Consider the following 27,740-nt stretch of genomic DNA (forward strand, 5'->3'; position numbering starts at 1 on the left):
ACTGTTCTGTTCTAATTCACATGTGTGTCTCTTGCCACCTCAGTGAAGATGTAACATAACAGCTATGTCTTAAAATGTTTTTAAAATTCCTTCTGGCTCCTATCTCTTCAAACAGGAGGTACTCGATAAAAACTTTCTGTGTGTTCATTCAACCATCTCCCAAACTAGAAACACAATGGAGAACCTAATCTTTCTCTGCTCCTCTCTCTCGCCAGCAAGATATGAGTAGCTGAAGTATTTGGTGCTATATATAGTCAGTTGATGTCAGCTGGATGCCAGTCTCTTCAGAAAGGCTCAGTCCCCAGTTGGAGTCGGAGCTGGGGACCATGCCGTCCCAGGCCCAAGGATAAAACCCATCGGGCCCAAGCGCCACCCATACTCCATCTCCAGTCTTTCCTCCACAAACTGGGATCCATCGTGCTGGAAAGCAGTCTAAGAGCAAGGTCAGTACACTATTCCCTAAAATGTTTTAGGAGTCAGTTGTCCAAGGAGGTTCAGAGTTGTGACTCATAAATGGGCATTCTTTGCTTTAAAGGGAAGCTGTTGATGCCAATTTTAAAAGGCCACCACGAAAGAGTTCTGGTTTAATCTGCTGTCCTTTCTTCATTCTTACAGTTTGCTGGAACTGATGTACTGTGATGCTGGTACAAATGAAGGCCAGTAAGGAAACAGTGAGATTAAAACAAGCTGGCAAAGACGGGGGAGGGGAAGGAGGCCAGCTCTGTCACTGTTTCTCACTGCCTGATGATCACTGCACTAGTGTCTAGATAAGACTGGGCCCGGAACTCTGCTCACTGTGACACTGCCTGTCCGTGAGTAACAGGCTCTGTCACCACACTAGGAATGCATATTAAAAAAGCCTTTCGGCAGAAAGCGATAACAAAATCTTCATAAAGAGCAAAGATGCTGTCTTTCATAAGCACGATTGTAAAACATCCCAGATGAGTTCTTCACATTGCTTCAATGTTTATTTCTTACAGGGAACAGAAAACCATGCTATCACATAATACCATGGTGAAGAAGAGAAAAGAGCAAGCATCAGCCATCATGAAGGAAATCCATGGAAATGGTATCGATAAAAACCCTCTGAGCACTAATGCAGCTGGGCACTAACACCCACCCTTCCCATGTCATTTATCATGCTATAGCTCACTTCCTTTCCATTCTTGCTATTCTGTCATAACAAACCGGGAGCTGCAGGGGGTGTACCAAGGCCTATGGTAACCAATCCTTTTGTAGTCATCCTTTCTCATTTAGAAGCTATTTTCAGATGAACAACTGCTCTAAAGGAATGAAGCAGGCTGACAGCTGATGTACATTCTGCTTCTCTTGTCTTCCACATTGGAAGTTAGTATCACTCTCAAGTCTTCTTTTTTATTTATTTTATTTTTGGATAGGCCTCATATTTGTCCTCATTGTTCACCCCACATGGTATATCTTGATTTGCTTCACTTTATAGAACGTAAGTCATTCAAAGTATGCTCTGTTATCTTTTTTTATTTTTACAAAAGTTGTTAATTTGGGATTCATATTCATTGTGAATTTCTTTAACTCTGAAATTAGTTTTTGTATTTGGTGATTCATTTATCAAGGTATTTTTGTGTAGAAATCTACTTTTATTTATAATTTCTAGGAAAATATAAAGTTCTTGTAGTCTCAAAGCATATGATTCAAAACAAATTTAATATAAATTAAATGCAAGATGATATTTCACTCTCTCCTTCTCTTTAAGTTTTTGCAAATAACTCTACAAAGCAATGCTTTATACATTGCATTTTGATTGTTATAAGGGAAATTCGACATTGTTCATGAGCATCGCTTTTAAAAGCTAGTGAGTAGACTATCAGATCCTCGTAGGGGCTGATCTGAGCCATCCCAGATACATCTGTGGTGTTTTCAGGATGCCTCCATATTTGCCCTCCGTTGACAAGGAATGTCACCTCTCATGTGACAATGCTGAGACCATACTGAGAGGTGTGAGATCTGGTGGAGGCAGCTGGGGACAGGGTGGCGTAGGGTTTTCACACTTCACCTTCCCTAAAGAAAGCGGAATAGAACAAATCGAAGACTATTTTAAATGCTGCCATGAGTGCAGTCATATCTAAAGCGTCCTGCTGTTAAGTTGTGTTTTCTATTTTCTGCAGTATGAAATCAGCATGCTGCATTGAACTTAGTTCCCATGTTTTGATATGATGTCAAACTAGCTTGGAATAAAGACAGAATAATTTTGAATCAGATTCCAGAACTGAAATACATCCAAAGTTTCAAAATACAAGCTTCTTTAAAATGTTTAGGTTTCTTTGTATTTCCTGCTTCTCATAGTTTACTTGACATTGTTTTTATAGTTTCTCTGATTAACTGGTAAAAACCCGATGATCCCTTGAGTTTGAGACTAAATTATTCACCTTAAAACTTGGGATGTGATCATTTTGTTACTGCATCCTAATCATAAATCAATGGATCCATTTAATGAATTCCCACTTTGAATCATGCGTTGGAGTCTACTCTGTTGGTCCGGACAGAGACCTACAAGGATAAGAATATCTTTTTCTTTCTTTTATGTATATGAAATATAAAGAAAAAAATACACTCATACCTCAAGATGAGGGGAGAGCCCTCACCCCTCCTCCCTGACCACCAGTAAGTCCTGGCCACATGGAGTCTGCCTGAAGGCCTCCCGCCCTCCCAAGTGCCGGGTAGATTTGCAGCCCCGTAAGTGACGTCCCACACTCTGTGTTTGTTAGCAGCTCCACTATGCCAGCTAACCAGGGTCATCACAGACCCTTTTTTCACTCCTCTCAGATAAAACAGCTCCAGCACTTTGTGGTCCAGTGGAAACGATTCCCATCTTGCATGCCCTCTGACATCTCAGAGGGACCTGTACTGCCCAGCTAGGACGTGCTGCGTCGAGACCTGCAGTTAGACATGTTTTCTGAGGGTGCAGAAATGAGACCTGCACTGCAGAGTAGCCTTTCTGGGGTATAATCCTTCAAACTTGCCAGCACTTCAGAGCAGTCACAACCCGGGTGATTTCACATAAAGCATGCAACTCTTTCAAGCTCAATTATAAGCCTCAATCTAGCAAATTTGGACTGGATTATCCTTTATTAAAATGCACCAGAGAAGAATGCTTTCAAAGCCTTTCTGCCACCCCCTTCTCGTCTCAGGCATCAGGATTTTTCTTTTTTGCGGTTTGATAAGTCATTTATCTTTTAGATCACTTTTCAAAAACATATAGCCTGGAGGAGAATGGACTGTGACAATGAGACTGCTAAATGAGCTTCTAAACATGGGACGGAAGTTCAGTCCAGTTCTTATTGTGGAGCGAGACTATAGCTTGGGGAGCCTTTGAGAGCAATCCGTAGGAAAAGATCAGAATCGGAAAAGGAGAGTTTTACATCACAGCACTCATCCCATCTGAAGAAGAAATAACCTCAAACAATCACTGAAAAATCCTACCCGTATAGACCAAAATGCACAGAACTGGATAGAATGAGAAAAAATGTAGGTAGCTCCCAGCCCCTACTAACTACATCCAAGCTGTTACTCAGTGTGGACCCATTATGCTTGGTGTCAGTTATGTGCCAGGAGCAACTACAGTGCACTCCCAAAAAGAATGAATAACAAACATGAGGGCTGCATTCTTTCAGACCGGCCATCCTATCATTACGCCATGGTCAGCGTCACTATCAGAAGCAGTGAGCTGATGGTGGTATGTGTCCTGTGTTACCGATGATACGAAGTCTCGTGCTTCACAAACAAGAATCACAGCCACCTAACTAGCGCTATTCTAAAAGCCAGACGAAAACACCAAAATATTTGACCATTATTTGTTCATGAATCAGCTGTGGGAGCAAGGAAAGGTGGCTTCCAATAGTTCTGTGCCCACTGGCCCTGTGCTGTTTACCCAAATCTGTAATGTCTCCAGTGTCAATCATCTTCCTCTCTCACTTAGTAACTCATTTGAGAGAGGAATGCTGAAGGAGAGAGGGACAGGGAAGGATAAAAAGATAGGGAGAATACAGTGACAGAAAGAGAAGGCGACTAGGATGGAATGAGAGACACTCTAGAAGAAGTGGCACCTGTCCAGAAATAGTGGGGAAGGGACAAACACCCCTGAGAAGACCTGGGAGTATGAAGTCCCTAATCTCAGGGACAGGTGACGCTGACAGCTTACAGGAGCTCCAGGAACAGGGAAGACCACAGTGCCGTCCGGCTGCTCGGGTCACCCTTCAGTTTCCTCACCTGGGCTTTGCGAGGGCTTTTTGTTTGTATGTTTTGTTTTTGTTTTTGTGGGTTCCCCCTCCCTCCCCATGACTGGTGACCAGCTTTACCCAGCACACAGAGGAGGACTGGGCAGATTGTTTTTTGTGATTCCAGGAAGAGTTGAGCTTTGTGAAAACAGGAAGCCCAGATTTAAATGGGGTGCTGTTGTTGATATGGTACCAGGAGCCCTGGGGTCCAGACCAGACACCAGATTCCTCATCTGAAAAGGAGGAGATTGGATTTGCTCATACACCTAATTCTCAAATTCCAAGATTCTAATTTCCTGCACTATGTGCTGAAGTCAAACATCTGTGTATCTGAGATCTGCACCAATAACAAAGGCAATGGTCACACGGGCTTAAGTTGTACGGGCTCTTTGAAAAGCAGAGCGCAAATCCTCCAATTCCAGATGATAGGTTATGTGAAGACCCCTTCTACTTTTCCTGCGTAAGCTTATCTTCGACTGGCATTAATCAAGTCGTCAATATCACCATGAGGCCACCAGGAAGGGCTTAGGGACCTCAGGTTCCACAGAAAACTAACTTAACCTTATGCTTTAGTGTACAAGTCTGTTAGCTTGCTTTGGTTTAAAATTTCACATTAGCGGTCTCATAACCCTAAGAAAAGGCACATTTTATTTTGGAAATTGGGGTTTAGAAATATCTTGTGAATTCACAGGTTTTCTGAGCAAGCCATAGCTTGCTAAACCTTTAGTGGGGCCCTCCAGAAAAGCAGCCGCAGAGAGCAAGGCTAAATTCAGTTTACACCAAAGTGGGAAGTGCAGGGTTTAACTCCAGCCGCCCCATCCCATCACTAGTGTTTTTGTTATCTTTTTCTCTCTCATATGCTCCAGACGAACACCCAGCAAACACTACGAGATCACTCTGTTTGTGAAATTCAATACATTGGTAATCTCATTTCTGAAAAGTTTATAGATTTATACAGTTTAAATGACATTTTAATTCACAGTAAATTTTTGGAAACTTTATAAAATAGTCTTAAAACTCAAATCGAGGCAAAGAGGTATGAGATAGGAAAATAAAAACATCCCACATGGGTTTCTATATCAGCTTTCTAATGTACAGAAAATCATTAAACTTTTTTATCAATTATAGTCTTTCCAGGCATCCTTCAAAATCACAGGGTGGACTGTTGCCTTTTATATTATATGTTGCATTATGCAACAACGTGTATTTTACTGACCATTATTCAAGCCACGTGGGCCAACCGTCCGGAGACAGGCAAGAGAGGCCTGTGCAGGCAGGCGACTCCCCAGGCTCCTGAGCAAACCCATAGGACCACCCAAAGCAAGTCGGTTTCAGTGAACCCCCCTGCAGTACTGTTGCCCATTCCACCAGAATCACAGCTGTCAGAAAATCACGGAGAAACAGTTTTAAAAGATCCTCTGTCTTACTACAGTAATTTATAAGTGGGTCTTTTTACAAACTGTGAATTGGATTCACTGATCTAACTAAACATGTAACTTCAGCAGGATCAAAATTTCAAACTAAAAATACAGAACTACCTGTGCATGCATAAATCTTTGTCGACTTAGTATCAGAATGTTAACTATGAAATAAACGTTAAAAACAAACAAACAAACAAAAATAAATGTTTCCTTTTGGACCAATTTAAGCCCAGTATCTGCTCATAAGACCACACATTGAAATAAGGTTTAAAAAAGGAACTGGGCACATTTTCAACAATCCCTGAAGTTCTTCCAATAAAATTTGATTTTCCATTTGGTTTCTAGTACTGTGAGCAACATGGCTCCACAGTATGAAAACTGGAAGAAAAGTATACTCAAAAATCAAAATATTTGAACTTTTTAGTGTAAGATTTTAAATCTTAATTTAACTACCAAAGTATTGTGCATTTGGGACACTACTGAGAAAAAATATTGGTAACAATTACCTGATACTTCTAGTAGATTAAAAATTGTGTTTTTTTGGTGGAAATTAATTTGATTATAGTCAAGGTCCTAAAGTTGTATGTTGCAATCTTTTTATAATTAAATATTTATTTGAAGATAAGCATTGATTTCCTTGAAATAGTAGCAAAATAGATGAAGTTTCGTAAAATCTTTAAAGAATAAATGGAAAATCATGGATCACTATAAATGACATCAATAGGAAAGTACGCCTAACACCAGTATTTTCAATAGATGATCTAATACCACAAAGACAACCTTCTAACCCACAGGCCAAGGACACCTATCCTGAATAAGTTGTATCACTTATCAGGCATCCAGAGGAAACACACAGTTAAGACCCTGCACAGAGGTTTGCAACAAGGGCAGGGAACAGCTGAACTTGGGTTCCACGTGCCCAGTTGACAGCATTCTTCACTCGGAAAGATTAAGTAATGAGAGTTTTCATACATGAGATTCCTCACCTCACACATGGTCTGGAACGCCTGCTCCGGTTACATCATAAATTTAACTATTGGAAGGAAAGGGAAGAAAACCTTGAAGAATTAGCCCATGTCTTATGTTGTTTGTGCAAAATATGACTTCACATATGCCTGTGTCTAAGTAGTACGCTAGTAAATATTTAACTACGGGTTCTTGAGGGGGAAATGTCTTAGTTTGTAAAGTTTGCCAATTTCTGTGGCATGAATACTTCTGCCTCGGCCAGTGTCAAGCTACCATCCAGGAGGTGTTGCATGCACAGTTGGGAAGAGATGCGCGGTAACACATTATATAGTGTTTCCACCACACATACGTTAGATAAAAATAACGGTATTTTAAAAAGAGCACAGATAATAGCAAAAAGTAGTACCAATTTAGAAAGTGATATTTTTTGAGCATTTCTTTTGTTTTTAATATAACTTATCTAATTATTAATTTAATTTAATTTAATGTTAGTAATGGTTGTGTTCACTGATTTTTAACTATTGGTTCCCAGAAGTCCTAAGAACGTACCATCCAACTCCTGTGAGTGCGTAGCCTTTACCGACCGGCTTCTTTCACTCATCAATATACATTTAAAGATCATTCCTATCCTTTCATGGCTTGGCAGCTCTTATTTAAACTTTTTGATTTCAGATCATTGTAGTTTCACGCGCAATCGTAAGAAACAATGCAGAGCTATCCTATGTCCCTTTCTCCCATTTCCCCCAATGATAACGTCTTGCAAAACGAGAATACATCCCAGCCAGAGCACTCCTACTGAGGCAGTTAAGAGACGCCTGCCAGTCCCTAATCTGCCCCCTCACCCCCATGTCTCTCTCTCTCTCTCTCTCTCTCTCTCTCTCTCTATATATATATATATATATATATATATACACATATATATATACACATATATATATATATATTTTTTATTTCAAAAATGCTATATAAATGGAATCATACAGTATATATAACCTTTGGGGATTAGCTCTTTTTTTCACTCAGTATCATTCTCTGCAGATGTATCTAGGTGTTGCGTGTTTCAATTTTTTATTGCTGAGTGTCAGGGTACAGACACACCAGTGTTTTTAACCATTTATCTACTGAAGTACATTTGGGTTGTTTCTGTTTTTCTCTTATTGCTACTAAGAATAAAGCTGCTATGAATATCTGCATAGAGGTGTGAACCTGAGTTTTCATTTCACTGGGAGAAATGCCCAGTATTGCTGGTAGTTCTATGTTCAGCTTTTAACAGAACCTACGAAAGTATTTTCCAAAGACACTGGACCATTTTACATTCCAATAGCGATAGATGAGTGATCCTGTTTCTCCACATCCTCCCCAACATACGGTACTGTCACGATTTCTCATCTTAGCCATTCTTCTAAGTGTATAGTGGTATCTCATTGCAGTTTTAACTTGCATTGCTTATGAATGATCTTGAATGTCTTTTCATATGCTTATCTGCCATTTTCTTTGGTGAAATGTCTCTTCATGTCTTTTGCCCATGCTCTAATTGGATTGTCTGGTTTTTGGGTTTTTTTTGACTAGTGAGTTTTGAGAATTCTTTACATATTCTGGGCCACTGTCAAATATGTGTTTGGGAAATACTGTTTGTCAGTTTGTAGCCTCTCTTTTTATCTTTTTAACAGAGTCTTTCTTAAAGCCAAGCTTTTTAATTTTGATGAAGTCCAATGTGTCAGATTTTCCTTTAGTGGACTGTGCTTTTGGTGTCAACTTTTGGATTTATTTAACAATATTTTGCAAAATCCCAAAGGAATGGTCATGTGGTTTTTCTTCTTTAGCCTCTTAATATGGTAGATTTCATCAACTGACTTTTGAATGTTGAACCAGCCTTGTAATCCTGGATAAACCCCACTTGCTCATGGTGTAGAATTCTTCTTCTATATTGCCAAATTCTACTTATGGATATTTTGTTAAGGATTTTTGCTTCTATGTGCATGGGGAATATTGGACTGTATCTTCCTTTTCTTGTGTTGTCCTTGTTTGGTTCTGGTATCAGGGTAGTATTAGCTTAGTAATGGATTGGGAAGTATTCCCTCTTCTTTTATTTTCAGGCAGACATTATGTAGCATCAGTGTTAATTCTACCGTAAATGTTTGGCAAAATTCTCCAGTGAAATTATCTAGCTCTAAAGATTTCTTTTTTGAGACATTTTTAAAATTACAGATTCAATTGCTTTATAGTTATAGGATTAATTAGCCATATCGGGCAACAAGTGGTACTTTGTGCTTTTGAAGGAATTGGTCAATTTTTTTCTAAGTTTTCAAATTTATGTGTAGAGTTGTTTGTAGAGTTCTGTTATCCATTTGCTCTCTGCAGGGTCTGCAGTGACAACCTCTGTTTTGTTCCTGATGTTGGTAATTTGTAATTGGTTCTTTCTATATTTTTTTCTGTCAGAGTAGCTAGAGAGGTCTCGATTTTATTGATCTTTTCAAAAACCAACTTCATATTTAACTGATTTTCTCGATTGCTTTTCTGTTATTAATTCCTGCTCTTATCTTTATTATTTCCTTACTCTGCTTGCTTTGGGTTTATTTGGCTCTTCTTTTTCTAGGTTTTTGAGGTAGAAGCTGATCATCGGTTTCAGACTCTTCCTCTTTTTTCACATATGCTTTCAGTGCTATGAGTGTTCCTCTCACACTGCGTTAACAGGGTGCAATAAATTCTGATATGCTCTATTTTCATTTTCATTCAGCTCAATGAATGACCTTTTTATTTCCCTTAAGACTTCTTTGACCTGTGGATTATTTAGAAGTGTGCTGTTTTAGTTTCCAAACGTTTGGAGATTTTCCTGTTATCTTTCTGTTGCTGACTTCTAGTGTGAATCCTCTGTGACTAGAGACCATACTCTGCATAATTTCAATCTTCTTAAAATCCATTGAGGTACATTTTATGGCCCAGGATATGGTCTATCTTGGTGTGTGTTCCATGGACACTTGAAAAGAGTGTGCATTCTGTGTTGCAGAGTACTCTATAAATGTTCTATAAATGAGATCGTACTGGTTGATGGCATTGTTATTCTCTATCCTTGCTGATTTTCTGTCTGTTGTTCTATCACTGTTGAGAGACGGATGTTAAAGTCTCCAACTATAACTGTGGATTTGCCTATTTCTCCTGTTCATTCTAACAGTTTTTGCTCCATTTTTAGCTCTGTTTTTAGGAACATACATTTAGGATTTCTAGGTCTACTTCACAGATTGACACTTTAATCATTATATAGTGGCATTCTGTATTGCTGGTAATTTTCCTTTATTTGAGTCCAATTTATCTGATATTAATATCAGATACGACTATGCTTTTCATTGATTAATATTTGCTTGATATTTCTTTTTCCATCCTGTTACTTTCAACCTGCTTATATTGTTACATTTGAAGTGTGTTTCTTATAGACAGCATATAGTTGGCTCATGTTTTTTAATCCAATCTGCTAGTTTCTGTCCTTTAATTGTTGTACTTAGAGCATTTATATTTAACGTAATTATTGATGTATTAGACCTTAAGTCTATCAGTTTATTTTTTGTTTTCTGTCTGTTGTCTGTTTTCCCTTTGTTTTCTTTTTCCTACTTCCTATGGGATTAGTTGAATGCTTTTTAGAATTCCATTTTTATTTATCTATAGTGTTTTCAAATGTATTTGCACAGCTGTTAGTAGTTGCTCTAAGTATTACAATATGAATGCATAACTTATCAAAGTCCAGTAATGTTATTTTATCAGTTCAAGCAAGGTATAGAAACCTTACCTATCTCATGTTCCTTTATCTTCCTGTTTATAACAGAACTGTCTTAAATATTTCTTTATATACATATATAAGGTGGGACTTTGTTGACATGGGTGGAGCCAAATTTTTTCCTGTGGTACGTGGTTAAAGTGGAATGTTTACTGTGTAAAAGTTATCTGTTTTGCTAGACTGCTCCTTTCCTGGTGTTTTGGATGGAAAGCACAGTCTGTGGTTGTAGTTTGTTTTTGTTTTTGTTTTTGTCCATACCTGTTGCTAGCATCTTAAGCTCCAAGTCTGGTATAAATGAGGCTAAAAGAAAATTCAGAGAATTCACCACCATGTTGTTCCTTGGGTCCTGAGGTCTGTATCTTGCTGAGTTTTCTTTCAGTCTTCTTATGTTTGTTTCATACATAATGTCCCTGATTTTTAGTTGTACATAGTTTAGGTATAGGGAAAAGTATATCTACTCTATCTCCCTGGAAGCAGATGCCTTGATACTACAGTTTTTATAATTAGTGGATCTCCTCTCCAGGTAACATCAAAATATTAAACAAATTGATTTTTTTCAAAGCAAAATGGGAATAAATAATAAGTAATGCTGTTGTTTTATCCCTAAATACTTCCAAAAGGCTAATTATTAGGGTAAATTTATCACATCGTCAAATAATGTTCCAATCAATCGGAATAATTATTTCACTAGTGCCCCAATTTCCCTTCCTATGCATTTAGCAGTAGTCCACAGTGGCAAAAGAACTTGGTGGCATACACAGAAATATATTCCTGGTTAAAGGAGCAAGCGGAGGAGTTTCATCTCTTTTGAATTTTAGAAAAGTACTTTAGTACTAAGAATAGAAAATAATGTTTCTTTACTAAATATCACTATATTTAAGGCAGGGGGGACACAAAAGCTAAATTATAAAGAAAATTCAAACCATAAAATACGTAACACAGAATCAAGTAATTGTGATTCAATGCAATGGGAATACCGAGAAGGCATGGGTAGTTATGAATAGAGATTTGAGAGAAGGGATTCAGAGAAATGGCACTGATTCTGGATCGGGAAGGATCTGTTCCTTCGAAACATGCCACCTGCCTAATTCACGCAAGGCTCCTTCATGCTGGATGCAGAATGAATAGCATTTTGACAGAGGGAGGGAAACGGGGTGGCAGGGGTGGAAGGGCAGGCATTTTAGTAATAGAGACAGCTCAGAGTGGTACATAAAAATGCAGGGGGCAAAACAGAGCTTATTAAAAGAACTATAAGCAGTGATGTTTAAAAACTCACTAAGTATAGAGAGACTAAATTCTACTACTAGTAACAACAGCTTCCTTTTTACTCATGCTTTTTCAGCATGCCAAGTACCCTGCTAAATGCTTTCTATGAAGCATTTTATTTAATCCTCATATCAACCCTATGTGGTGGTATTATTACTATAAGCCCCATGTTAGAGATGAAGACATTGACATTTAGAAAAAATAAGTATCATATCTTATGATCAGAAAGTAGCGGAGCCAGGATTCAACCCAAGGCAGTCTGTGTAAGGAGGCTACATCTCGGTTCCCACACGTAGCATGTAGCAGGCAATAAATTATTCAATTTAGAAAAGCAATGAAAATGCTTACCTTGGGGTTCCCATGTACATGAATGTCTTTTTCCAGATGTAGATGGCATGGATCTGGGCAAAAAGGTCAGCGTCCCCAGAGATATCATGTTGGAAGAGCTATCCCATCTCAGTAACCGTGGTGCCCGGCTCTTTAAGATGCGACAGCGGAGATCTGACAAATACACGTTTGAAAATTTCCAGTATGAATCGAGGGCACAAATAAATGTAGGTATTACTTGATCATGCGGTATCCAAATAAATGGGCAGCATTTCTAAATGTATGTGTTTCTAGATTTCCAAACAAGCGTGCTATGTGTTTTCTTTCTGTTGATCCTGTTAGACATGTTTTTTCATGACAATGAATCGTTTAGGTGGGTAAATACTATGTATGACTGAGTATCTTTTTAGTTCAATAGGGACATTGTAAGCTTGTAGATTTGGCCGTGAAGAACTGGTCTGTCCAGCTAAGAGGAGGGAGAGAGATTGGTGGTATGGAAAGTTAACATGGTCTTATCACCACTAGTTAAATGTTTGGGATGGAAACACTTCCAAAGCACACAGCGTTCCACAAAGTAAGTATAAGCATTTTATTGGCTGAACACATCTTACCACTGAAACGTGCCTAGGAACTAGACACACCTGATCTCCTCTCAAAGCATAAATTCCTCGTTGTGTAGGGAAGTCTGCCACCTGTTAATCACAAAACCAATGTGGACAAAACTCTTTGGACAAAAGGTTTCCTCAACTGAAAGCTAATAAACCAAACAAACCAATTAATTAACTAAATTATATCTTGTATATTACTTTAATGCTATATTCATTTAAACTGTCATTTAGAGAGGTTGTAGAGGAAGACATTCATAGTAGGAAAACTAGCTCTGGTGAAATGGCTTTAAAACTAAAATACCAGGCATAAAAAGAATCAAAGAGGAATATCACATTAATTCTGAATTTGAAGTGATGGTGGAGACTACAACAAATACATTTTATTTATTGAGAGCTTCTTCCTGTAGCTATGAAAAGTCTGTAAGTTTACTTATGAATTTAAACGTAAAAACTTATCAGCTGCCATCACTAATTGTTTTGAATGGACAGCTCACTACAGCAAAGAGGCTGATTTCACTGGGATCTTTTACCATAATCAGCCACCTTATAGAACTAACCTCCATACACACAAACACTAAAGTTTTATTAATTCCCCAAATTTCTATCTTCTTTGTTATGTTTCTAGTTAATAGAAAATGTTGAGAGGACATCTTAAATTTAATAGTTTTTTTTCAACTACAGAATTTACATGTATGAGAAATGATTTTTCACTTGAAGTCATGGATAAATGTGATGTTATGTTACCCTACAATTATGCCCAGTATCCTCCTATCAGAAAAAATCTGCAGCTAATACAGCATGAGCCTAAAATAATCCCTGTTTCAACTGACGAGTCTGATTACATAATCATATTCTTTCAATAACGACAACAGAGCAACAGCTTTAAAGAGTAAAAAGATGGCTTAAGGGAATTCTTTGAAAAGTCATCTACAGGTCGAGGCATCTGAATAAATGAATAATGCCAGTTTTCATAGCTTACATTTATATCTCTGAAAATACTGCTTTAACTATAGTTCTTGGAGGAAGGTACAACAAGGTTAAAAATATCCTTATGAACACAATATATTCTCTCATCACTAGTATTTCAAATTATTGACAGTGACCTTATACACCTGTGGTTAAACGTTTCGGTTATACATACAATGTATAAAAATATGTCTTGATAATTTTTCAGTATCCCTAAAAAACTGGGCAGTAAGCAAATAAAATAGGCCAATATAGGCATATTGAAATAAACAAATGCCGATAAATAACTCAGAGCAATAAACAATAGCAATGGATGCCATGAAGCCAGCTGTATTTAAATCATATAACATAGCCTGAAGTCTCTCTCTTCCTTAGAAACAAGGAAAGTAGTATTCAGGGAAGCTTACTGACCTGACTTGAGCCGCGCCATAATAAAGATGGCTGACACCCAGCTCTCAACATTCTGGAGCGTTTGACACGAACACCTATCACAGTGGAATTAAAGGAAACACCAGCCTGGAAACAGGAGACCAGGGTTTGGTCCTGCTCTCCCACGAGTCATGTGGTTTTAAGTTAATTTATAAGTTGCTTTGCCTTCCAGGACCTGTTTTCTCATTTATAACATAGGCAAATGGGCTCAAGTGTTCTCTAAGGTGCCTTCTGGCTTTAGTGATCTATATTTTCTGGTCTTAATTCTAAGAAAGGAAAAGACTGAGCCATATTATATGATGATACATTTGCTTTATCAAGGTACCAGACTGCAAATTGGAGCAAGCATTGTTAATATGACAGGAATTTTAAAAATAATATTAGGTTCAGGTCTATTTCCATTCATTTATTTACACATTTGGCAAATATTCAGTGAATGCCTACTATGTTCTAGATACTATGCTGGAAACTCAAAGATAAATAAATACAGGTTTTGTCTAGTGATGAAGACAAAATAACATTAAAAAGAGAACAACTATTTACTTATAATCTCATTCTTGAATCATCTTTATATGATTTATATCACATTAATCTAATTTATTGACTAAAGTTTCTGAAAAGAGCTTTTACTTTTACTGCTTCCCTTGAGCTATAGACGGTGTTGAAATAATTATTTAACTTATATTTATATATTTCTTACTTTATAACAATGTGTAGGACATCATTAGATGAAAATATAAACCAACTCCCTGGTAATCAATGCTGTTTGCTCAAATACTAAGTATCATTTTAAAAACAGAAAAAGCAAGCGCAGCTTTGGGCTTGCTTTACTTCTCAGAAACTGGCAATTTTTAAGCCACACAAACTGGCTCTGACATAAACAATAACAACAGGAAATATACATTCTTAAAAAGAAATGAAGTTATACTGCTTGCTACACCAGCCAGTATTGAAGCCTAGTTCAACTTCTTACATGAAAAGAAAAAAAAGAAACGAAGAAAATAAGCATTCAAGGGAAAATAAAACAGAAGAGTGATTTATGATAATTAAAATCCTCTATTAACCACTACAAAAGGATGGTAAGCAAAATAATCCACAATTTATAGTTAAGACTACATATATATTTAGTAACTATGCGCATTTTGAAATCTATAGAAATTTTAAATACTGAGAAAAGGGAAAGTATACTATAAAATGTAATTCTGAAATAAGACCAAACTAAATACACTAGTATTCTGAATATATATTTATTTTGTTCAAAAAATAAGTTTCACTGTGTATTTGGCACAAATTTTAGAACTTTAAAAAAACCCTCTTATTTCTATTGCTATGTCAACAGAAAGCATGTAAAATGCATCGTACATGGGTTTACAATTTATATATTTATAACCTGTAAGATATAACCTGGTCTAGTTTTATTTTACTTAGGGTCAACTTAACTGACGTAAAGCAAAACACATTTTCATTTGTCTTTCCAACTTTCCCTGAAGGGAATCACACATGATAGAACTCGACAGTTTCAGGCTCATCCTATGATAAGGCTTTGTTTGTGTATTTCATGCTGGAGGTAGCTCTTGATAATTAACTACTGGTTAGGAAGAATTGGTCTTCCTGCTCATCATTAATTCCCAAGAAAAAGTCTATACAGATAGATGGCCAGTATTGCAATTCCTAAATTAATGTAGAAAGAATGATTTGTAAGTTTCAGTGAAATTCCTTTCACGGACACATTTCAGAAACTTAGAAAAAGTTCCATAGCACAACCAACGACCACATAAACTACTGAGGCTGCATGAAACAACGAAACAGCATTGTATTTAAAATCTATATATGCAAATGCAGGCTTGCACATATGATAGTTCCTATTCGTGTGTCTCATATTTTTGAGTTTTCAACAGAGTGTACTTTTGATCAAATGCAGCACAACCTTGCCATGCAGAATGGGAAAATGGACGGAAGCCACTTGGAAGGTGGTTCACAGCAAGCCCCGTTTACTCCTCCCAACACCCCGGATCCACGGAGTCCCCCAAATCCAGAAAACATCGCACCAGGTAAGCCATCGCCTTACAAAGAGAATACTAAAATTGCTGTGAACTGAAATATATGACTCAAGTCATTTGGATCCTTCAGTAAATGGTATCTAAGTGATATATCTTGTCTCACTGTATATCTATTGTATGGGTAAGTTCAAGATCAATGTTAAAATTTAGACATACAGGAGTCATGCAAAACATTCACAGTGGTCTTATATTCTTTCAGACAGCCCATTGTATTTGTTGGCAATCACCAGTTATATTAAAAATTAAGTCCTTTGCAATTATATTGAAATTCTGTTTGTATAGGGCTATACGATTTATGAAACTATATATTTTGTCTTCCTTAATTTTACAATAAGTCCATGACATATTTATTACAATCCTCATTTTGCAAATTAAGAAGCTGAAGTTACAAATGGCTATAAGTCAATATTGACGGATCAAGAATTAAATCCAGGTCTGGTACCAAATTTACAGGTATGTGATCATTATAGGTGAAGACAAATGGAAAAAATACACAATAATAAAATAACTGTGTTAGGGTAGTGGGATTTCAAGAAATTTTAAAAAGTATAAAATTTAAAAATTTCTCGTTTCTATATGGCTGACCTCTGATCAACTCTAGGAAAGCAACAGGAAATAAGCCGTGGTAGTGATGACAATGGAGTCATGCAGATTACACCCAGGAAAGGCTCCTCTACTTTCCTGAAGGAGACAGGAAGGGCTACACAGAAGAGGTATCCTCAAGCTAAGGCTTGCAATAGGAATTGACAGGTGACAAGGATTGCAGGAAACCAATGGGACGAGTAGGAGGCGCACGGGACACAACCAACCTCAAGTAGCTCTACAGTTCTGAAGCATGAAACGTGAGAGGAGAATGTCAGGAGGTGAGGCTGGGCCGGTTGGTAGGGACATGCGTTTCATGCTGAGGAGTTTAGAGTTTTGTCCTGGGGAGCCATCATAGCACTACCGAATGAGTAAAGGAAGTGAGGGACCTGCACGTTTCCCAACTGCAAGGTCACTCAGCAGCAGTGTAGAGGGTGCCTCGAGGAGGAGGTGAGAGCTAAAGGATTAGCTTGAAGGTTGTTGTGAAAACCCAGGCAAGAGACAGAAGAGGCCCCAAACATGGCAGTTATAATGGAAATAAGGAGAACAGAAGGAATTTTCCAGAGCAAGGCATCCCGATATTTTCTTTGTAAATCACTTGTATAGGATTTGTAAGCCATACATGAGACTTACTGAAGCAAGATTTCCGGAAGGAAAAGTCTATTATTAACCATTTAAATAGGTACCCAGGGTGATTCAGAAACAAAGTCTGAGAGGTACTTTTGAAATACTTAGGGTATTTTTGAAATCTGCAAAAAGTACAGTTGGTAATACTTGTGGGAACGAGGAGAGTTTAGGATAGTCTTCTGTCTTGAACATCTGAGGGTGGAGTGACAAGATTTGCTAAGATGACCGATACAGGAAGAGAAGCGTGATGTATTAGAAAATGGCCGTACATAGCTGTGGACGGGCTATAATGTGTGCCAGGAGAGTATTCACTGGGACAAATATGGTTAGTGGTAGAATAGAGGGGCCTGGAGATCAAAAAACGAAACTTGGAACCATCAATATGTAGGTCACAATTAAAGCCATGCATAGAAATGGAATTTTCTAGGCAGAATGTACAGTATAAGGAAAGAGCTTTGAGTGACAGCAGCATTTGAAAGGCAAGCAGAGAACAGAAACCTATTAAAAGAGACAGACTCCTATTAGATAGTAGAGACAATCAGAAGATAAATGACTACAAAGAACTGCCTAGAAGTGGATTAGTAAGACTTTGAAGGAGATAAACATTTCAGTATAAAGAAAGGATAGACATGGTTTGACAGAAGAAAACAAAATATTTTCCAGATGAGAAAGAGCACGGGGAACCTAAATGTCGGTGTGGCGAAGGGTGTGACGCGGTGGAGGAGAGAATTACAGGAAAGACATGATCAGGTGGTGGTGAGGCAGAGGGCGGAGCAGTCACTCGATGCGTGTGACAGTGGTTTCCAGTTCATGCCAGGAATGTGCGTGATTTTTAAATGACACTTAGAAAATTTCTAGCTCTTTGGAGAAGAATAAATTGAGCAGTTGAGAGCAGAAGCAGAAAAGTTAGGTAAGAAATCTTCAGGAATGAAGTAAACACGGGATGAATACGTCCATTGCACAAACAACATGTGCCGTGGGGTTCAAGGCGGGACTGAACAGTAAGTAAGAAGTGGTGGAAACAAACTCTCCACCATTTTGAAGCTTAAGCAGTTTCCAGATCACTCAGCTCTGAAGACAGACAAGACCCCAATTATCTCGAACAAATCAGCTCCAAGATGAAGAACAGTTTGTCTTCACTGCTGTTTCCCGAGGGCCCAGACCACAGTACAACACTCAATACATATTTTTAAATTAATGCATTAATTGTGATATCTAAAGCCTAGTGTAAATTAATGGAAGGGGTACAATTTTTAAAACTTGAATAGTTTCATTGAACAAATACATACTAAGATAGTCCAGGAAGAAATAACTGTGTGATTTGGTAAAATTAAACAGGAAGAAAAGTGGTTTCTTTTTGAAAAGGGCTTAAAAATGTCTACCACTCTCAGACTACTCTTTTCTGAGAGATCATAAAAAGGATGATGCATTCTTCATAAATTTATCCTGCATTAAAATGAAACATGGTTAAATGTTAGGTGGAGTTTCCTAATTCTCAGGCACTCTATGTTTACTTATTCTTGCTATATTTTTCCAAAGGATATTCTGGGCCCCTGAAGGAAATTCCTCCTGAAAGATTCAACACCACAGCTGTCCCTAAGTACTACCAGTCACCCTGGGAACAGGCCATCGGCAGTGATCCCCAGCTTTTAGAGGCTTTATACCCTAAACTTTTCAAGCCTGAAGGAAAGGCAGAACTGCCCGATTACAGAAGCTTTAACAGGTAATTCAGGTATCCTGGGGGACACTGCTGGCATGTAAAACCACAGCTTTTATATCATGGTATGGAGAACGAAGTCCTCTGATAGAAAAGATTGGTCTTCTTTTAAGAATAGACTCAAAATATCAATATGGGATAACCCCTAAGCTTAGGCAAAGGCTCACTTTTTGCAATATTACTAATTTACCAAACAGTCTTTTTTTGTATAAGAAATGAAGAAAATGGTTCAGAAATTACCATTATAACATCAAGATTACCTCCCACATTTAAAAAAATGTTCAAAGATTGAATTAGTTTGCATGTTGCCTCCAACGACAATGCTGTTCAAGAATTTCAGAATTAATTCACATATAATAGCATGATGAGAATTAGTGCTATTAAGTTGAGTAAGTTTAATTCCAGTTCCAATTATATATTTTTAAGCTAGATTAAAGGTAATTTAGGGATTTATGGCCCAAGACTCCAGCCTATGTATAAACCAAAACTTATGCTACCAGAAATAATGCCAAATATCTGCTTTTTAATTTATTCAATCGACATTTATTTTCCCTGTTATCCATTTTTAATAATGTCCATGGAGAGTTTAGATATATTTTTAATAGTCTCATGATCCATTCTTTAATTAAATGATTTTCATTTTAGAGTACAGTAGCTCCAATATGCTGTCTGACACCCACAAAAAAGCAGACCCAGTGTTTAGGCTGCTTGATGACTATTCATGTAAAAATTAATAAAAAATAAATTGTTGGTTTATAAAAGAATACCAAAAAATGTGCATTTAAATAGTGATCGTGTTCCGTACTTTTTAACTATGGTTAATTAAAATTTTAGTTTTCACACACTATCAAAATAATAGTATAGCATTACATCTATCATTAGTAATACACCTACTAGTAAGTACCACACCTACTAGTGCTGCATCTCTTCCTGCACACCTCCATTGCACAAACAACATGTGCCATGGGATTCAAGGAGGCACTGAACAGTGGCAGAGAAAGGAGGCCGGAGGCCTAGTCTGATCAATGATATACGCATATGTTTTTTCTGAAGTGAGAGTGTAGAAATTTCTGGAAAGTAGAACACCAGGGGAAATGGAAGATAATGGGTTACTTGAGGTTTGTCTTTGAGAGCAGTGCTTTAGAGATGTCATAGGACCCCCACTGTGCCCTGGGGTGGCACTACCCCTAGGCTGCCCAGAAGCTTGGGTCCAGGTCTACAAACAGCCCAGTGTATCTGCTTGGTTATAAAGAGACGCCTACTGATAGTCAGGGACCAAATGACCACTTTCTCAGTGAGTGCAGTACCATGAAATTAGGGAACATGTTGCCCTGTGCTAAAGCAAGGCTTCTGAGATGTAATATATACACATCGTGTGAGTGTGTGTGTGTGTGTGTGTGTGTGTGTGAGAGAGAGAGAGAGACAGAGAGAAAGACCTTGTTAACTGTTCTCCTTCACTTGACAAAATTTTATGTTTTTATATATACATCAATATAGAAACAAAAACTTAAGAGCTTCATGTTAATCAACATTACAGTCTATTCTTAGATTCTTCATTATTGGTAAACAACATTAACAGGTGAAGCAAATAGGATTTGACCTTTGACAATCCCAGACAGGTAACTTGCAGGTCCTTTGCCCTTACGTACGCGCCCTGGGCTGCACAAAGCCTGAGGCCTCATCTGTTGCACGCGTTATTCTAGAAGCCTGCTGCACGACAATGAGGTGTAATCACAGCTCCGGCTTACGTGCTAAATGAAGGAGACTCTGTAGAGTCACACGGGTAGGAAACAGAAAATCCATGTCCAGCTATGACAGGCTAGTTCATAGCAGAACAACTTCACGAAAATAACTAGAAAAAGCTAGTTATTATAAAAATTGTTTTAAAAAATGTTACCATAAAAATTGTTTTAAAAAATGACTGAAAAACGATCAAGGACGTAGGGACTTAAGGGCCACGATCCTGAACTTAAGGGGAATTTAGAGGTGTAAAAGCAGCATTTGGTACCAGACAGGCAGAACCGAACCCCAGTGTTGAAGAGACATGCACTTGGGTTATTAACATATAAAGGAAGTTAATATGTATATATAGGTGATAGATAGATAGATATAGATATCGATATCTATCTATCTAGATATAAGAAGTTTATATTAATGTGGAGGTCAAAATATTGGCGACTGACTGTGCCGGCAGCGCAGCGTTGTTAACAACTGGATAGGGCCACGTTTCGTGCTCCCGAGGTAACAGCATGTGCAGTGGTTACGGGGTTGCTTACTCTAGAACAGCGATTGTACATTGTTATGAGGTTTTCTGTACTTTTATTATATTTAATAATAGAAATGTTTTTAAACATTAAATAGATTGCATGGCAGATGAAGCACAGCTGAAGAGAGGATTTATGGACTGATGCAGACAGTGTTCAAACTGGAGCATAGGGGATAAAAAAGGGTTCAAAATTGCAGGACAAGAGCTGAAGACACACTTGGAAGAATAATCAAAATGCCAATTGATGTGTGTGATTAGTCTCAGCAAGGAATAAGAGATAGAATAAGGCAAAGCAATATCGGAAGAGTTAATGGCCAAGAATTTTCCCAAATTGCAAAAGCCATCAAGCCTCAGTTCCAGAAGTACTACCCCACCCAGAAAGGGTTAATGCAATGTCAGCCACACAGAGGCACGAGTGTAAAGCTGCTGAAAACCAAAGACAGTAAAAACATCTTAATGCTCGGGAATAAAAGACACAATATCTTAAAACAGCAAAAATAAGACAGGTGATTTCCCAACTAGAATTACAGGAGACAAGGGAACAACACCTTTAAAATGACAAAATAAATAACCACCAGTCTATAATTCTATATCCAGTAAAAATGTTCTTTAAAGGTGAAAAACTTAATGCACACTTTCAGACAAAGATGATATTTGTTGACCTCTGCTAGATAATGAAACAAAAATAATAAACAAAAGGTGTCAGTATAGGAAAAGAAAAATAAAACTGTCCTTATTTACAAATGACACGATTCTGTCCACAGGAAGCTACAGGTTAGTAATGAGAATTAGTAAGAAAATTTAGTAAGATCACCAAGTGCAAGGTCAGTATACAAATTAATGATATTTTTATATACCAGCAACAAATAATTAGAAGATCAATAATATTCATCAAGTTTTACCTTATGATTTGTACACTTTTTAAAATGTATCTTACACTTCAATAAATTTATTTCAAAAATAATCACTAGGCAAAATAATCTCAATCGGTATCTGGGTCTTTATAAATTGTGACAAAAACCATTCTTTGAATCAGTCCAGAACATATTCCAGCAATTCAAAGAAAATAAAAAAAGAGGTTAAAATAATTTCCAGGTACAATTGGGTTAATATCTTCAGTGACTATGTTACTGAACCTCTCCTTGTATTAATTTCCTCATCTGTAAAATTCTATGATTATAAGATTGAAGTACCTTTAAATAATAATATCTGCTGTAGATTATTTAAACAAGATTTTATTTTATCAAACAACTCAAGGTTATGAGAAAATAATTTGACCAGAAATTTAATTCCTCAAACAACTATTATATATACACATTTCTAAAATGCCATGTAATATCATTTTTCCTTCTCTTTCTTAAATAATTCAACATTATATTAAGACTTTAATATATCTATTCTTTTCAGATTTTTGCAAAACAAATGACAGCAACAGAGAAAGAGAAAGAAATAGTTTCCAAATATTCCCATAGTCCTTTGCAATGAGTAAAATAATATTACTTGGTGGCGCCCCATCATTACACATAATAACTAGATGCTGTCACTGAAGCGTTCAGAGTGAGATGCAGTCAAGTAGCATCCATCGGGGATAATGACTGGATGAGAACTGGCTCCCAAGTCTAGCCATGATTTCAAAATGGCCCACACAGTTAATACAACTTCGTATTCCTGTTCTCCTTTTGAGCATATGTAAATACTACACTATATTCAAATAATACTATAGTAAACCCACACGACACATGAGGGAAGAAATTAAACTAGAAGCAAGGTTTCCAGTTCTCCTTCAAAAAGCGATGAGACTATGTCACTGATCCTCTCCTTGTATGAATTTCCTCATCTGTAAAATTCTATGATTATGAGATGAAAGTACCTTTAAATATGCTACATACATTGGGTAGTTAGTAGAGTAAGTTCTATACAATCATTTTATGTTATTCTTTACCTCATAGAACAGTCAGTACTTATTATGGGTGTATTGTGTGTCCAGCACTATTAATTTGTACAAATGCAATCCCATTACCAGTCAAAACTCAAACAAAAAATCATCTATTAACTATTCATCTGAGTGGAACAGGCTTATCATTCACGATAGCGTAGACAACGTGTAAAAATCATTTTAAGTCAGACCTTCGTTTGAAGAATTTGTGTTATGCGAGTTACAGGGATACACGGTTATCTTTTAGTAGAATATTCCAAATCTTTTAGTGGAAATTTATGCTTCACTAACTTTGACGAAAACTTGAACCTATTTTCAGAGGTCTGAAATATCTCACTTTGAATGCTTAACATCTCTTAATGGACTTCCTTTACTTCGTGTGCAGAGCGCAATAAAAATTCAAACAAACAGGATATAGGCTCAATGGTGCCAAAGAAAAGAAAACTCTGTTTTTCAAACAGCAACCTTTTGCTGGATCAGTGGTAGGAGGTAGGAGATGGGTGATGGACCGGAAGGGAATGTTTTCGTTTACAAGAGAAGAAACTGACCTGCAAATTGGGAGGAAGAAACACAGCACAGAACTGGACGAAAAGGGAAGAAGGAGTGTGCTAAGTGCCAAACCCAAACAGTGGATTTCAGTGGCAGAGGAACATTTCTTCTTTGATTTAATTCAGAAAAAACAAAACTAAGTAAAATTCATTTCTGGAATTCATAAAACACGAGATTCATTGACCAAATTCAGCCTAATTCTAGAAATGTTCAAGTGCAGCCTCTTGTATCCAGTGGATAACCATGTATTCTTAAATTCCCGGGAGTGGATGGCCTGTGCAATTGCACAGCCCCACACCTAGAAGGGCCATGCTTGGCTCAATGCTCTGCTGTTTCTGTTGTGAAATTCTTAACAATCTTTAACAAGGGCCCCAGACTTTTCATTTTGCACGGGGCCCTACAAATTACACAGCGGGTGCTGAACCCAAGCTGAGTTTCAGAAGCGTTTCCTGACCGACCAGGGAGACTGGGGCTTTTTACCCCAAGCTCCTCTGCATCCAGGATGTTCTTCCCTTAGAGTAACTATCTTACTCCACGATGTGCTACTGTTTTCCTCACATTTCTCTCTTTGCTTCTCTGTGAGCTCACAGAAGTTAAGACTTACTACAGTCTATCTTTGAATTCCTAACACATAACAGAGTATCTAGATATAACAAGCAATAATTTATTTGTCGCATAAATACATGAATGAGTCAACAAACGAATAAACTATATATGATGGTGAGTTTCTAAAATGATAAAATATTGTCTTGGAAATCTTGGACATCCAAAAATAATGTTTCACTTATGGACTGTATCCAATTTGAGTCCATTTTAAATCACTAAATCAAATGACAAAATGTAGGACATTGAATCAGCTAGTTGCGTCATGAATGTGACAGCACTGTGGCTTGACATTTAGACACAGTCCACATGGGCTGACATTCCTAAACACACGGCTTTACTTAGAAAGTGAGGTCAGCAGGCCCGATACCCCTTAAGAATTATCTCGTCGTGGTGTGGAATAGGGTAGTGGCTAGAAGAGCAGGCCTCCATTGAGCCTATTGGCCTGGGTTTCAATCCTGGTTCTACAACTTAATAGGTGGGCCATTGTGGGCAAGTCATTTAACATATTTGTGCCTCAGTTTCATCTATTACATAGGGATATTAATAGAAGCAACTCACAAAGTTGTTGTTGAGGAGTTAATGAGACAATCAGGAAAGCCTTGTACTCCAGTGCACCCCACAGACCGGCTGTGACCTCACCCCGGAACTGGTTAGAAATGCAGAATCTCAGGACACACACACTACATTGACTAAATTAGCATCTGCACTTCAACAAGGGCCCAAGGTGAATCCTGTCCCAATTCAGTGTGAGAAGCTCTTACAACGTGGCTGGTGCATGGCACGCAGTCCATAACTGCTTGCTTTCACCATTACTGTGCTTTCTGCAGCTTAAAATTCATAAAGCACCTGGGTGGTAATCGACATCCTTGATTAATATCTGAGATTACAGGCACTTTAAGTACCCTCTCCTAAGCGCTGAATGACTGCATACGACAATCAATGCTACAGGAATTTGGCTAAGGAAGGAACAGATGGGCAGGATGTTAGGACTTACAGGCAGAGTGAAGGCAGGGAGGAGACCCCTTCGCAGGGGAAAGACACAGGGCCGGCAAAGGCTCAAAGGCAAGACACTTTGGGGTGATCTCAGGGTACAGGCAATAGGTTAGTTTAATCCCAGACTAAGAGCACATACAAAGGGACATGACAACGCTACTGTTACCAACTATGTTTTATCCGAAAGGCACAGCCCTTAAATAGAAATGCTCGTCTCAGACGTCAAAAACTGGAAAGCGTACAAAGAATAGAGTGTAACAACATGCCTGGAAAATCATGAATTAAGTTGCTTTCTATTTTCCAGCAAATAAATTTGAAAATGAATTTATTCCTTTTTCTTTCCCTACAGAGTTGCTACCCCATTTGGAGGTTTTGAAAAAGCATCAAAAATGGTTAAATTCAAGGTTCCAGATTTTGAGCTACTACTTCTAACAGATTCCAGGTTCATGGCCTTCACCAACCCTCTGTGTGGCAGACGGTCCTTTAATAGGGCTCCTAAGGGATGGATATCTGACAACATCCCTGTGGTGATAACAACTGAACCTGCAGAGGACCCCACGGTACCAGAATCGGAAGACCTATGAAAAGAAAGCTGTATGTGCCGCAAAACCCCTGAACATACATGTTGCTGTTTTATCATCCTACTCACTGGCAAAGCCACTCACTCTCCTTTACTAGCAATATCTTAATGGCAATCTAGCGATTTTCCTTTTACGACATTTAATCTCAATCTCAATCTCAGATCAAATACAAATAATAAACAACTGAAAACATTGTTTTAAAAACTTTTAGCTCACTTGTCTTTATTTATAATTTTGTTTTCACCTGGTCTAAACAACCCAGCCTTCTCACTGGGGAAGCCCAGAAGAAAAACCGACAACAAAAGGTCTCATCTTTGTTTCCTTTCATACGAGTTATTCCTGAATAAGTTTTTCAAATGGACTCTGGAATCAAAACATAGTCAAGATATTTAGACTCATTCAGAGTTTTATTTAAGGGATGAAAGCAATTGAAGATCATGTGCAAACCTTATTGATGGAGAAAAGGGTTGGGTCCTTCCTTTCTGGAGCCCATGATAAAGCCACATGTCTGGATGAAGTCTTGTCATTAGTCATTTTACAGTTTCTAAAGGGCTTTGTCTTTTTTGGCATTGTTTGAATCATTAGGTAATCATTCCAGACATTCTCCAGCGTCCAGCGGGGGTGTTACATTAGTTTAGGATTAAGTCAAGGAGACTGGTACAATGACTCAAGGAATGTCATGCTACTACACTTTTAAAGACCAAGGTATCCTCAGAATTGAAGCTCCACATATTGCAAAGCTGTGTGTTGATTCGGTTCAATTTCATGTATACATTTTTAGAACACTACTAATAACACATAAAATACACACTAATATACATATAAACAAATATAAGTACATGAGAGAGGAAGAGAGAGTACTTTGAATTGGCAGCTGTCTTCACTGAATCTTTAAATTCTGCTCAAATCCTTAAGTATTAGGGAGTACATGCTATAAAACAAACAGAAACAAGAAACAGAAGAGCACAAAGATATCTGAAAATAATGTAGCACACCTCTCTCATAGAATATGTGAATATACTGGTATAAAAGAGTCAAACTAATATAAAGTTACAGATATACCTTAAAATATGACTGAGGGAGTATATAATATAGAACTGGTAAGAAATAAATATCAGTTCTTCCTATTTCATTTCAGTGAAGAATTCTGTGATGTTTAAATGGAAAGAAAATATTCCATCCAGAGAAAACTATCTACAAGATTAAATTCAGGAGCTAGGAAAAAGGAGCATATATAACAGCATAAGGAAAATGCTAAGTAGCAACACTGTATATTTACAAGGAATCTGTACGTAGTGTTGGGATTGCTGCTTGTTTTAATCATCCCCTAAACTTGTAAGTAGAGAAATTCATCTTTTTCTTATGAAAAATGCAATCCCTAGAAAGTAACATCAATGTATTGTATTTATACATATTATCATTGTAGATAATTTAAAATACCAGGAGTGCCAAAAAAATGTACACATTTTAAGAGATGTTATCTATGTATTACTTTTCGAAGTTCAATTGAATTACAGTAACACCATGTAGTATGCTCAAAAGATGGCATTCATCAAATGAGTGCCAGTGTCATTCATTGTATTATAATTTTAATACAATGTTTTCCTTTCTTAAAATGTGTATACATTTTTTGGCACCCTCTGTATATCTTTAAGATACCTTAGCTTTATTTATGTTTTGGTGTGTACCTGTTTTGAAGTAACAATGTCAGCATCTGTGATAAACTCTAGATATGAGGCTCTCATCATGCCAGTTTTTTCGTTCATTTTAATCTTTTTAAAATAAAAATTAGTCATATTCTATTATGCATTTTGCTGT

The 27,740-nt window shown here is 37.5% G+C and overlaps 1 protein-coding gene and 1 long non-coding RNA gene across 3 annotated transcripts in view; one reads left to right on the forward strand and one right to left on the reverse strand.

The window, feature by feature from the left end:
• LOC308509110 overlaps positions 1-27,740 on the reverse strand; it is a 58,439-nt gene that overhangs the window by 29,530 nt on the left and 1,169 nt on the right. The window contains exon 2 of the long non-coding RNA XR_013995128.1: positions 12,024-12,176. This is a non-coding gene — a long non-coding RNA (uncharacterized lncRNA). The remainder of the gene's footprint in view (positions 1-12,023; positions 12,177-27,740) is intronic.
• On the forward strand, positions 155-27,730 carry MYOZ2 (myozenin 2). Of its 2 annotated transcripts, XM_081076788.1 has the most exons (7): positions 308-443; positions 616-656; positions 981-1,069; positions 12,060-12,229; positions 15,927-16,056; positions 18,814-18,997; positions 25,691-26,131. In XM_081076788.1, the coding sequence occupies exons 3-7, from the start codon at positions 994-996 to the stop codon at positions 25,923-25,925; spliced, it is 795 nt and encodes a 264-aa protein (XP_080932914.1). In that variant the 5' UTR covers positions 308-443; positions 616-656; positions 981-993; the 3' UTR covers positions 25,926-26,131. The 2 variants fall into 2 exon arrangements, with proteins under 2 accessions (XP_080932915.1, XP_080932914.1); XM_081076789.1 differs by lacking the exon at positions 616-656 and having other exon boundaries at positions 155-443; positions 25,691-27,730.

Source organism: Rhinolophus hipposideros (assembly GCF_964194185.1).
Source record: "Rhinolophus hipposideros genome assembly, chromosome: 16".
NCBI lineage: Eukaryota > Metazoa > Chordata > Mammalia > Chiroptera > Rhinolophidae > Rhinolophus > Rhinolophus hipposideros.

Excerpts from the sequence above, each read along its gene's own strand:
- MYOZ2 (XM_081076789.1), top strand. The coding sequence starts at position 262 with ATGTCAGCTGGATGCCAGTCTCTTCAGAAAGGCTCAGTCCCCAGTTGG. Across the intron at positions 444-980 it reads GAAAGCAGTCTAAGAGCAAG|GGAACAGAAAACCATGCTAT; the intron begins GTCAGTACACTA and ends TATTTCTTACAG. Across the intron at positions 1,070-12,059 it reads GAAGGAAATCCATGGAAATG|ATGTAGATGGCATGGATCTG; the intron begins GTATCGATAAAA and ends GTCTTTTTCCAG.